We start from the raw sequence: 14005 nt of genomic DNA, 5'->3' as shown, positions 1-14005 counted from the left end.
GTATGAGAGAGCATTACCAGGAACCAGTGGTAACCATGTCTTTTGTTGAACAAGACAAGTATGGTGTAAAGCGTGATTTTAGAACAGAGCACTACAAATGGAAATTGTGCATGTTCTGCTTTTTCCAGCTGCTATTCTGGGTTTAGACTCTGAGTGGGATATGCGTCTAAGACATTACATAAGCTATATTCAAGTTTGGAGTCACACTGTAATGAAATGCACAGTGATGTGGGACAGAATTGCTTACACAGATTTTTTGAGGTTATGCTGTTTCTTGAGGTAAGGGATGATACAGCAAAGTTCATTAGACATTGAGCAACTCAAATGTTAATCCAAATGTATGATATTAAAATGAAAATATGAAACATGTTTTATTCCTGGTATTCTCTGATATTTTTCTGCTGACCCTGGTGGGACAAATAACAAAAGACAATAGCTGCAAACGTAAACCTCATGTACTTTTCCATTCTTCATTGTCAGTATTTTCTTACCTCCTTGTATTAAAATAAGCCTCATCAATAGCATTTCGACAACATCTCTACCTCTTTGCCTCCTGCTGTGAATTAATTTTTTTAAACAATTTACTCAATTACCAGCCATTTCCTATCCCTATTTTGTTTAAACAGCTTTAAGCAGCCGTAGAATAATAAATAATAATAATGAATTATACTTTTGTTACTTTCTCTCCCCAAATCTCATTCCCCCACTTTCTCTCGATCCCTTGTGCACCCCTCTCTTCTGTAAAAGATGGAAAGAAATCCCTACATGCCAAATTGGGCACATGTGCAGCATAAGTGTGAGCCATTAGGTATTCTGTTTACACCACACTAAAATAAATGTGGTTTAAGTTTGGGGATATCCAAGGCCTGGGGTACCAGCTGTCAGGTCGTTTCGTTTGGTCCGCTCCCACTCCCATGTCAACAGGACAGACTGTTTCCTAATTACTGCTGCAGTACATGGTGTGGTCCCAGTTGCACAGCCAAAGGGGACAGAGGAAAGTGGAGGCAATGACGGGCTTAGCAAACTATTAGAGGGTTGAGTTAATTTTTGTGGAAGTACTGTAAACAGCTCAATGGGTTGACATGGGACATGGGCTCTGGAGAATTACTTCAATTCACATATGTCATGCTCTCTTTCATGTTTGACTGACATCAGTTTGTGTGGTCCTTGCAATAAGAATTAAGGTGAATTAAGAACGGTTGTTGGACTTGTGCATCATTGGTTATTGTTTACATGCACAAAGAAACTTCCAAGCCATATTCCAATCAAAGACTGATTTAGCTGTTTACCTGCACATTGAATCCCCAGCAACTGGGTATCCATGTTGCCTTGAATAAACCTGTTGATAGAAAACTTCTGTCAACTTGTGATGAGCAGTCCAACACTAATAAGAAAATAGGATCCAAATAAGTTACGATCCCTGTAGCGATCTCTGTTTGAGTCTGACTGTGTGCTGACATATAAACGCTTGCACATTGTAGATCCGTATTCAAAAATGGATGTATTAATTTGTATGTAAAACAGGTTAACAGCTTACAGAGGTCACTGGAAGCCATATGCCCACATCCACAGATAGAGCTCAGCTAAGGTAGGTTGAGCTAAGCCTCAGTAGTTTACTGTGATAGAGAAGAGAAAGAAAGAGGTAGACAGGGAGAGGAGTTAATAGTCTTTAAAATATATTTGGGACTGATGAAATGTAAAGCTGCTCCCAGATGTGTGTGACAGCCAATAACTGTTTAAGGTCAAGTGAATCTATCCATTATCTATCCTGCTTAACCTTTGAGGGTTGTGGGTGGCCTGCTGCCAATCCCACGTGACATTGGACAAGAGGCGGGGTATACCTTTAACAGGTACCCAGTCTATCACAGGGCTAATATAGTGACACACATACAGTCACGCTCACAATCACACCTATAGGCAATTTAGAGGCACCAGCTAACCTAAATGTATGTTTTTGAATTGTGGGAAGAAGCCGGAGCACCCAGAGGAAACCCCACAGGTACGGGAAGAACACGCAAACTCCACACAGAAAGGCTCCAGCCAACCAGCAGGTTTGAACCTACAAACATCTTGCTATGAGACAACAATGCTAACTACTGCACCATCCGGCTGCTTAAGGTCAAGTCAAAAAGCGAATGTGTAGCACAAGAGCAGACGATTGAAACCCAAAAATGAATGTGTTAAAGATATATTGGGGGGCCAAGACTCACCACTGGGCCACTCTGCCCCAACAGGAGCAGTTGTAGACCACTCCCTGATGAGCAATATCAAAGGACTGCCATTCAAAATCAGCCCAGTAGAGGAAATTGTTATCTTGTATACATGTTCCTATACACAGGTTCAACAACCAAGGTCGAGTGTATAGTTTGGTACCTGTAGAGTAAGGCGTTTAACAGCATCCCAGGCATGGGCAATGAGCTCCTTCATTCTTTCCTCTGAGCTTGTCCACGACTCCACTGCTGTAGTATCAGGCATCACCTTCATTGGGATGGACAGGGGACGTGATTCTGGGAGAGAAAGAAAGTGATGAAGACAAAGTACATTGGATTCATATATTGTTTTAAAACAATCAGTTGTACTCTGGTTGTGCATCAATTCTCAGTACTGTGCGTATCCTGTATTGATGTAAATTAGATTTATTTAACCTTTTGGTCCTGGACTGAGATATACTCTTTACCACAGAAGTATTAAATAAAATCTATAAATGGTGCATAAGAAAATGCACTGTCCTGCATTCATCATTTATTTAACTCTCTTCATAATTCACTGTTATTTTCATTTGTTGTACAACAGTATCATGTTATATGATGTTTAACTGACACTTCATTGAGGTGATGTAATGTTGGCAGGTTTCTTGTCTCCAACAGTGGGAGAGGGAACTACAAGAACTGAGAGAATGCACACACACACGCACGCACGCACACACACATGCGTACACACACACACTGGAACTCCTATCTTTGTGAGGACACTCACTGACATAATGCATTCCCAAGCCCTTTACCCTAACCTTATCCATCACAAGTAAATGCCTAATGCCAACCCTTACCCGAAACCATAACTAAACCTTATTCTACCCCTAAACCAAAAACAAAGTCTTAACCCTCAAACAGCTCTTTGAGGTTGTGAGGACCAGCCAAAATATCCTCAGTTTCCCAAAATGTTCTCACTCTATAAGGTCTGCAAGAGGTCCTCACAAATATAGCATGACAAGCACACACACACACAGTGTCCTAGACATTACATGTCCTAGTAGGACTGCTGTGGTCCAGACGAAGGCCGATTGTCAGAACTGACACTCATGGCAACAGCCAAGCACACAAATCACACAGCAACAACCCCTATACTAGCCTTTGCACGAATCGTATAAACCTGAGGGTCAAAACAAACTTTCAGTGTTCAAGAGGCATTTCTTGTCAGAGAAGAAGACAGACAGATGATAAAGAAACTGAGTGTAAGAGAAAGGCACAGAAGCAGAAACAGAGGGACTGAGACAGAGGCATATAGACAGAACACACATTCTCCCAGGTTAGCCTGAGGTCTGTGGATGTTAAAGCCATCAGAGCGTCAGAGGTGAGGGAAGGGGGTCTCTCTGAAGACACATTAAGACATATTCCATGATTTAAAGGTCTGCCTTGCTCAGCAGCTCTATCCCACAGTTGTCATGAAACAGTGGTGATGTCACAGCACCTCCATGCCTCCTCAGATACCGCACTCACAAATATCATTACAACAGCCAAATTGGTTGGCATGGCAACAAGTGTGTGCTGCCAGGGAAATGAACTAAAATGATGGTTAGTTACCCTGGTTTGTGGTCATTATGGCAACTGGCCTAAAACCTGTGGGTGGGAGTGTGTGTGTGTGTGTGTGTGTGTGTGTGTGTGTGTGTGTGTGTGTGTGTGTGTGTGTGTGTGTAAGTAAGTGCAAGAAAGGAGACTGGAGGCAGAGATCATCGTGTCTGGATTCTCTTACAGTATTTTCTCACACTCAGCATCCAGGTGCCTCTGGCACTTGGGGACTATGAAATAGACTGTATTTGTCATGATGCCTACAATCAGTGTTGCATCATTACATACTATGCGCAGTACCTCAACCACACTGTACGTTTTATACATTTGACAACTCTTTTCTTCCAATTTACCTTCTCCCACCCTCTTATTTGTCAGCTACTATGTTCCTGTGAGCCATGTATATAACCAGTTCTAACATTCGTATACTTTAAAATATCCACACAGTCACAGATGGCAACAATTGACTTTGACAGGACAGATTGTGTTTCATGGACTGTCTTTCATTGAGTAATGTGCAGAGAGTGCTGCATAAACCGCTGTGATATCATTGGGTTGTCAATAGTGTTTTGTTGTAAAGGGCTGTGTATGTGTTAGAGTATTCCTGTCACAGTGCATTAGAGAGCTGTTTCCTATTCAGCTCTGCAGGGGATCCATATGGAAATGACAGAACTCTGTCACTGCTGCTCTCTGTCATGTAGCCCAGCTGTCTAGACCTGGGAAGCTTTACCTCAAGGCAGGTGGAGTGGATCCTGTATTACTAGAGGTTGAAGACTAGCTGGCTGTGTGTATGCATTTAAAAATAACTACTATGATTCCTTTGATGCACAATAACAAATATGCACAGTTACATGAGAATATATGTGGTGTGCAACATACAGTGGCTTAAAATGCTTTTAAAAATTGCCATAATGCCTACACTAAATAACCTATTATGTCAAGGTGAAAACAGGTTTCAAGAAATTTATGCAAATTAAAAAAAAAAAAAAAAAAAACTTAAATCTCTCATTTACAAAAGTATTCAGACCGCTAGCTGTGGCCCTAAAAATTGTGGCCTGTTTGCTTTAATGTTTCTTGAGATGCGTCTAGGACTCGACTGGAGTCTACCTGTGGCAAACTGAATTGATTGGACATAGTTTAGAAAAGCACATATCTGTGTAAGGTCCCACAATTCACACTGCATGTTAGGACAAAAACCAAGCCATAAACCCTGAGAAAAAAAGTAGACCATCCATAGACCTCCATGATGTGAAGTGCGACATTGATCAGAGTAAGGGTATAAAATCATTTTTAAAGCTTTGAATGTTCCGAGGAGCGCAGCAGCCACAACAATTTTGAAATGGAAGAAGTCTGGAGAACCACCTGGACTCTTCCTTGAGCTGGCTGTCCAGCCAAACTGAGTTACTGGGCAAGAAGGGCCTTGATCAGGGAGGTGACCGAGAACCCAATGGTCACTCTAACATAGCTTTGGATCAATCAGGCCTTTATGGTACAGTGGCTAGACAGAGGCTACTCTTGAGTAAAGGGCATAGGACAGCCTGCTTGGGGTTTGCCAAACAGCATTTAAAGGAATTAAAAGATTCTCTGGTCTGATGAGACAAATACTGAACCTTTTGGACAGAATCCCAAACACTATTTCTGGCAAACACCAGGCACTGCTCATCACCAGACTAAAACCATCCCTACAGGGGTGCGACCTGAGACTATGAGAGGAGCTTGAGAGGATCTGCCAGTAAGAACTGTATAAACTGCCCAGTTCCAGGTGTGCAAAGCTTTTAGAGACTTATCCAAGAAGACTCAAAGCTGTAATTGCTGCCAAAGGGGCCTCTACAAAATACTGAAATTACAGGTCTGATTACTTTTGTAAAGGAATTAGTTTTTGATTATTATAAGAGATTTACAAAAAAAAAATTAAAAACATGTTATCACTTTGTCATTGTGGCATATTGAGTGTAGATAGCTGGGCAAACATGTATGTTTTTTTATTCAAATCTACAACACAATAAAATGGTTAGAAAGAGAAGAGCTCAGAATGCTTTCTGAAGCCACTGTGCATCATGCACTCTCATAAATGTAATTTCACAATGCACAACATGCAGTGAACATTAATGTACATGTGGGCACACACTTGTCAACACAGTGTCTGAAATTGAGCCATGAGCAGGTAGGAAAACTACTATTACATTCATTATAATACGCTGACCCTTCTTTCCTGCTTACTCACCTGAAATCAACATTACCTTCAAAAATGTATTCTTAGTCCTCATTCTAGAGGAACCCATCACTCTTCTTGAATATATTACTTTTTGGCCAAGCCTCAAAGGTGGTACTGGGGGTAGGCCAGACTGTGAAAGTCCTTCCCCAGAGAAAGTCTGTTAGACCAATCAGAGAGTGTGCTAAAGCACAGAATAGGCAGTAACAATGCAAGACCAGCCTGCATGCAGCTCTCCGTTTTGTTTTAAATACCATTCCAGGACTCTGTTTGTTAATCCTGGGGTCATTATTTGGAATGAAACTGCCATATCTTGTTATAGTGACTTGGCGCCTGCCATTTCTGCAGGGAGGGGATTGGGAGAAAGACAGAGGCAGGCAGGGACAAAGAATGAGAAAGACAGAGAGAACACAAGAGGTCTAAATTCAAATGAAAGAGAAATATGACAGGAGCGCCCAAAGCTCTTAAACCTGCCCAGGCCTAACAAGTCCTGAGAGTCCTCTTAAAGTGGGGTTATTCCCCCTGCCTCGTGCCATCTCAGCCATGTCCTTATTTTCACCCTGTGTTAGGCCATTAGGCTAATATCTTATTGGCCAAACTCTGACCATACACCCTTTTCCCTCTCCCTCTCCTTTCCTCCCCTATTTTGTTCTCACTCTCTCCAGCCACTCCCTCTGTCTTTCTCTCTCAGTGTTCAGCTGGTGTGTGAAGCTGTGGGTCCAGTCCCCTATAAAAATTCTAGTGTTCTGATGGTGATTATTCATCCTCTTTAACAGCTCCATCACATCTCCCAGCAAGTGAAATGCCAGGGACTTTGAAGCCCCCAGCCTGAGCATGTGTCAAGTGATCAGAGAAAACGCAGAGACCAGCCCCGTTACAACATGCTGACTTTAAGGCGAGAAACAAATCAGTGTTGCCTCATTTCATGATGTACAACACAACACCGCCACAGCAGAGTAACATGACTGTAAAATGTGTGAGGGCATGTGGTGTGGTGAATGTAAATCACACATGCGTGCACAAATGTGCATTTCACAATTGAACACACACATGAACACTCTGAGTCACTCTGATACAACTCACACCACCAACGCTAACACCACAACAGCGCCAGAGAAGTTTCTACTACGGATTCAAGTCTTGACAAAAACGATGGCAAAAAGCATCCATACATCCTGAGTAGTTCAGCGACTCAACCATATCAACAGCCTCAGTCAGGGATCTCAGATCATTTCCCCATGCAGCCTGCTATCATTCTGGAATATTCCCTATTACAAATGGTTTACAGTGAGATCAAGTGTTGTATATTCTACTACAGCTGCATGCAGAGGAAGCAATGGGGCTCTTTAATAAACGTGCCTGCCTATTTGTTTTGGATGCAAGTCTGTGTTTATTTAAATATATTGAACGAATGTTGGACTGTTTTATATTGTTTTTATGAATCAAATTCTTTGCATGTAACCATGGCGCCATTGAAAATGAGACCTTGGTCTCAACGGATTTCCCTGTCTAAATAAAGGTTGATAACGATAAGGTTAATAATATTTACGTGCTTCCATTTGTTCAGTGTTTCTGAGGCCATCGTTAAAAAGCGATTGGCTTGACTGGAATGGGTGAGCCATGAGGGTGAGGAGGTGGTTGTAGATGACGGGGAAGAGCTTTGTCTACTAATATTTATCTACTCTTTATCTACTAACTCTCTTTCTACTTCTCCACACATACTACATCCACATACATGCTGCAGGTATCTTTCTGCCAGCTGCGCTTTAGGAAGTCCCCTAACTAGTCAAAGTAATTGTGAGGGAAGACTTTCAAGCATCTGCAGATGGACTCTGTGTCTGGCAAGAAGCAAGAAAAGGATCACACACGTTTGTCATTGCAATTGTTATCACTTTCATAATCATTATCAGAGTTGAGAGAGATCGTACACAACATCGCTATCCAATCTAAGCTTTATTCAGTAAATACGAAGAGAGGATAGACAAGGAGATAATGGAGGAGAATAGAGGCGAGGAGAAGAAAAGAGAAGAGCTCTTCTGCCAGTGAGAACATGACACAACACGTAAAGAATGACAACAAAAAGGCACATCTTCTCTTAGTGACACCGAGACCCTTTGAAATGTCTCAACCCAGTTTCCAATCCCCTCCTGTTCCTGTCATCTGAACTAAACCCCCTCCAGCCTGCACAATAACCCACGCTGTGTCTGATGAACCACAACTCAACCCCAACTTCCCCCTCTGCTCCTCTCACTTCAACCTCAAAAACCACAGCCAACATCCATAAAGTCCTAATACCCTTATCATTCATGAAAGCAGAAAAGGGATACATATGGACAAATCTGTTCCCCACTGACTGTTCTGTCCGTCTTGGAAGTCAGTGAGAGGTTCTATAGACTCATCTGAATGTAAAGGCCAAAGACAAGTAGAGTACCCTACAATCAGTCCTCTCAGAGAGGAGGGGGGGGGCGGCTATCTCATTATTCCTCCTTTTTTCTTGTTTTCTTTCCCTGCTCCAACCATCATTACCTTGATAAATTATTGACTTTACCAGAAAAATTAAACTATATAAATAACTCCACAATGAAAATATTATCCCCTTCTGAAAAGCTCACAGCAGCCAATAAAAACCTGCCTGACTTCCATCAGGCTACTAGGGCTTGGACTATAGTTATGTATGACTGTGTAGTTCCGCCTGAAGTCCTCTCATCAGTTTTCTCTCTCTCTTTTATATATGTGTATAAGCATGTATATATTAGTTTCTCTCTGCTGTTTCTTTCTTCAAAATATATTAATTTATGTCTTTCCAGAATATACTATATGTCTCTCAACCATGAAACCTGGACCTTTTTCCTGTTTCCACCTCACTTTTTTTTCCTGACGCACTATGGTTGAGATCACAGAAAAGCCATCAGTTCAGGAACGTTTTTATAAGCACTACAAACCTAACTACCACCACCTAACTTGCAGATTAAAAGCATGACCAATACAAATGCTTCAGTTTCTCTCTTTCTGATCCTCCCAGTAAACAGGAAAAACACAACTAATCTTATCATCCAGACCACTAGCAGACAGAAACAAAGACAACAGTTCTCGTTCCAACCTTCAAGAACTACAGCCAGATCGGAGGATAGGTTTCTCAGAAAAAGAGGTATGTCCTCAGAGCGCCAACGGCTAATTTTAGAACTGAAAAGAAAAGCCAATGAGATCATTACTCTGGTAGATGTTAGAGAACAATGAGAAGCTCGGGACTTGGGAGGCTCTCAATCAGAAACATGGTGCTGCTGCCAACAAGAACATTCATTAGGGACAAATAAAGAAAATACTTAGAGGCTAGTTTTATGTGAACCAATTTGTGGTGTAATTGTGCGGGCAGACAGAAATGGACCTCAAACTGAGGAGGAATGACTTGTTTTCAAAGTCGTCGTTCCATGGCCTCCCCTGTAAAGGATAATGACACAAAAACAACTGTTAACACTTCTGTGATGATGTTACTAAGCAACATTCAAACCAAATCTATGATGTGAATGAAATGACAAGTCTTGTAATTAGTTCTTTTAAATGAGGTCAAAAACCTCAGCCTCTATAGTCTATCCATCAGAATATTATATACCAGTAACAAAAAGCCTGATGAAATGACCAAAAATACCATCTATCCTCAAAGCAAACCAGTCATACGCTACGAAGGAGAGAATTTTAAAGAAACTGCACAAAAACACCTAGACAAGGCTTAAATATGACTGTTTGTACAGATTGTGTACAGAGTATGCACCATTCTATCAGAACAACCAGAGAAATATGATTCCTTATGTGATGAACAGCCAATCTTAACTGCAAAGCTGTGTGTGTTTAGTAACATGAAAATATATTTAATATCTTTTATCATGCGCAGTGTTCAAAGTCGAAGGTTCTGTCATCAACTGGAACTGGCTTTGGTCCAGTTCAGCCAATCCTGGTTCTAAAAGTCTGCGGTGCCTTGTAATGTGTACGCTGTTTATTTAACATGTGCAATGACCAAAACCAGAAAGTAAGAGAGACAGAGTGAAATATTTTGTTGCCAAATGGAGTTGAGTGGATATGGACATTGAGATTCAAGCTGGGCAGCCCCACCGCCCCAGTATGATATCACCATGCCCTCAGTGCTTTCTGGGGAAATGATCTGCAGTGAACTGGTTCTGTGTGTCTCTGTACATTTGCCTACACATTAACAGGCACCTTCCAAAAGCCTACAGGAAAGTCCCCCTTGATTACTACGAAACTGTAGCTAGGCTGAATGTGGTAACAAAACAACATAACACTCTCTTTACATCATAAAAGTGCCAGGCATGTGTTCAAATGGCCAATTGGAAGCAGGGACATCTAGCTAGTGCAATTGTTCTGAGGAGGCTTTGAACTGCTGAAAACTCTGAAAATGATTTTCTTCCAGTGGATTATGATTTATTCGATTAATTCCCCGAGGTGATTTCTGTGAGGAAATCAATAGCACCAGTGGAAAACTATGATAATCAATAGGCACAGAAAAAGACTGCTCCCGCCAACTTATAATCAGGTGAAACAAAACACCGCTCTATATCAATATTCCATACATCCAGCACATTAGGTCATTTAACCTCATAATAGTATTTCAAACAACCATACTTTGGAGTTGTGTTAGCTATTAAGTTATATTTTTGCATTGAGCACTTTAATGCATAGGTAGTGTATACAGTGTGGGCTTCAGCGTCTTGTGGTGGCTGGGCCCAGCACAGTATATATCCTGGACCACAAAATCTTTGTGTTGTGGACTCAAGGAGGAATCAGTTAAAACAGTCTTGTGCCATTGATAGTTTCTAAAGCAACCTTTTTAAAAATTAATAGCCGCGTAAATTACATAAGCTAAATTTTGGAGTTATACATTATCGTTACCTAATTTGCAACAAATACCAGTGTAATGGTTCCTATAAGTAACTCATGAAATCCTCTTCTGAAGGTTAACTGAGCAGCAGCACCAGTGGCAGTCCAGTTGGCTGGCCACCCCTGTTGCGCCTGAGCAAGTCATATGTGTTTATTCCCAGTGCATCCCTGTGAATGGCAGTTCAAACACACGTTGACTCCAACTGGCAAGCAACCTGCAAATCTCTACTCTGTTTACCTAGATAGATGACTGAAGACTGAAAAGTAAAACGTCTGCTGCAGTGATTACAATCCCCCTTAGAGTCCCCTGAGAAAATATATGCCGGCAGTAAACATGCAGCTAAAATTGACCTTGTCATATAACTGGACATTTATTTGGAGCCACTTTAAAACAAGCACTTCAGAGCTATTGAGTTAAGTGCCAAATGATAATTTACAAAACAGAAGAAACAAGTCAAGTCAAAACCTAGTACACTATTCAGACCCCTCACTTTTCTCTGTGTTGCTTCTAAAATTGTAGAAATTCATTTTTTCACTCATTAACCTACATTCAGTACCCCATTATGAAAAAAACAGTTCATTTTTATTCTTTTTTTTTTTTTTGCAAATTTATTAAAAAGGAGAAACTGAAATATCATATTGACATAAGAATTCAGGCTGTGATTACAGCGTTAAGTGTTCTTGGGTGTGACGCGAAAAGCTTTGCACACCTGGATTTGGGGATTTTCCTTGCAGATCCTCTCAAGTTCTGTCAGGTTGGATCAGGACAGTTGGTGGACAACCATTTTCAGGTCTCTCCAGAGATTTTGATTGGATTCAAGTCAGGGCTCTGGCTGGGCCACTCAAGGACATTCAATTCAATTCATTTCTTACAACAACACAATGTATTTTTCATTGCAACTATTAATTTGCTTGAAAATCTTGCTCTGTCAAAGCTAAGGAGATCAAGACGCCTCAAGACACAACGGTCAATCCTGTACTACATTCACATCAGATTTACCCTTCAGTAAATCATTATGGCTTATTGATTCATCCAAAGCTAAATAGCTACATCAGATGTCCTGGGATAAACACGCAGTAATTACAAATAGATTTTGAGAAATCCATCAGATGACTTGCCATGTTTAAATGGCTTTAGACATGAAATGCCTCCTGCTGACAAGAAAAAGCAGAAGTCAATTTTATGTTCAGTTAACCGTCAACAAAATATAAATACCACAGAAAAATACGATACACTAAGAACAATGTTGGACTGAAGAGCTGATCCTGGCCAGTGTTTTTCTTTTAACATAACAGCTAGAACAGAGTGAGCTCCCATCATCTCCCTCCTGTTTAAACATCCAGCTCCTTATTCACAGGTGCGCCACACATGGTAAAGCAATTAATAAATCATCTTTAGAGAGCCTAATTCTAATCATAACATGTTAGATGTCAGCAGCTCTTCTCGTGAAATGACTGGGGGGAAAGCTTTACAAGGGAAAATCCACCCTTACAACACATATCCACATATGTTATTCCCATGACCTTGAACCATTGCAAACCGTGGTTCTGAAGTTTCACACTTTTGTCAAAGTGTGTACTATTGAGGGGTTAACACATGTGAATTCTGTTTTTGGGTGGATTTTTACCTGAGCTGCCTCTGCAAATAGAACTTTCCAGCTTTACAACTATTAACCAAAGCACCCGTTGTGTAAATATCAGGATAAATCAGTCTACCTATCAAGTATCTGTGTATCAAGTATGTACCCCACCATGGTCAGCCAACCCTGAGGGAATATGAAGATTTAACATTACATTTATCATCCCCCAATTAATCACAGGAACAATGGAATATTAAGAGAAATGAGGTAGAACAGAATCTCAATTTATGAATCCCAGTGTATCGAGTATCACCACAATCCAACAACTCTGGAAGATGAGAGCAGTTCCCATTTTTCATTCATGGCCAATGACATGAAATTGTCTTTGCATACAGAGAAACAAAAATAGTTAATTACAGGAAGAATACATTATTATGTAACAAGGATAAGGTGAAACTGGAGTTATGGGATGAAGGAACAGAGTACCTGCTATGCTGTGAGCTTCTCTGTAGTGTTGAGCTGTAGTTTATCAAGATCCTGTGACTGCAGGGAGGCTTATTGTTTCACCATAATTAAAACCACAAGGTCTAAATGCCTTTAGTTATTCTGATTGCTCACGGAAACAATTTGTAACGTTTCATTACATCTACTCCTGTAACACTGCAGTAATTTCCAGAGAAGATGCTATTCATTTACTTACAAGCTCTACTCCAGTGTGTAGAGTTGGAGTAGGAGCAATGAGGGCTAGATTTTAACAAAATACAGTACCAGCGCCTAGTTACCGATGTCTTGTTTTCACTTCAAAGAGAAATATTTGGATAAGAAGGAACTCGAGTCTGACTCAGTATATGTTTCTCAGTAACTAATGCAGCCCAACAATAAGATGCCCTATGCAAATATGTCTAACACTAAACACTCATACACATAGTTTCAGGCCAGATGTGCTGTCCACTTAATGTTCTAAGCCAACACTGTCACTGTATGTGAATGTAGGAACATGTGTGTTACTGATTAATTCTAAAATACAGCATACCTTTGTTTTCAGTCATTTACAAACATCCGTATGGTAGACAGAATGACAAAAATGCAAACAGCATGACTAAGAAAGAAAAAAGACTGCAAGAAAAAAATTGAAAATCTCAACGGAAAGACAAACAGAAGGCGAGCCAGACGGAAAAACAGCTTCACAAACAGGAAAACAAAAAGTTCAACTGCAAGATGGAAGACCAGTCACAGAGATGGACAGCTGGCGGATAGGAGGTCATGCACATTGATAGTCAGTGTACTCAGTTGAGTGTTGCTGACAAGCTACAGCCTGATGTAGCTTTGTGTGCAGTGTTGAAGCCAAGGTGACTCTTTACTGACAACCCCTAATGAGAGAATATACTGCTGAGATGTGAGTAAGCAAAGATGCTGTGGTATGGAAAAGCCATTAGTGCATATTGGATGAAACAAGGAACAGAGGGAAAACCAGGAGGAAAAGGCGGCGTGACCTTTCAGCTGTGAGCTTTTAAAGCAAGTAAGGAAAGAACTCT

The 14005-nt window shown here is 40.8% G+C and overlaps 1 protein-coding gene across 3 annotated transcripts in view; it reads right to left on the bottom strand.

Moving 5' to 3' along the window:
* LOC130172703 (intermembrane lipid transfer protein VPS13B-like) overlaps positions 1 to 14005 on the bottom strand; it is a 322841-nt gene that overhangs the window by 171773 nt on the left and 137063 nt on the right. For all 3 annotated transcript variants that reach the window (XM_056381575.1, XM_056381576.1, XM_056381574.1), the window contains exon 22: positions 2374 to 2507. In XM_056381575.1, the coding sequence (XP_056237550.1) occupies positions 2374 to 2507 (134 nt within the window). The remainder of the gene's footprint in view (positions 1 to 2373; positions 2508 to 14005) is intronic.

Source organism: Seriola aureovittata, chromosome 7 (assembly GCF_021018895.1).
Source record: "Seriola aureovittata isolate HTS-2021-v1 ecotype China chromosome 7, ASM2101889v1, whole genome shotgun sequence".
In the NCBI taxonomy this organism is placed as follows: domain Eukaryota; kingdom Metazoa; phylum Chordata; class Actinopteri; order Carangiformes; family Carangidae; genus Seriola; species Seriola aureovittata.
This window is presented reverse-complemented; position numbering and strand designations above follow the sequence as displayed.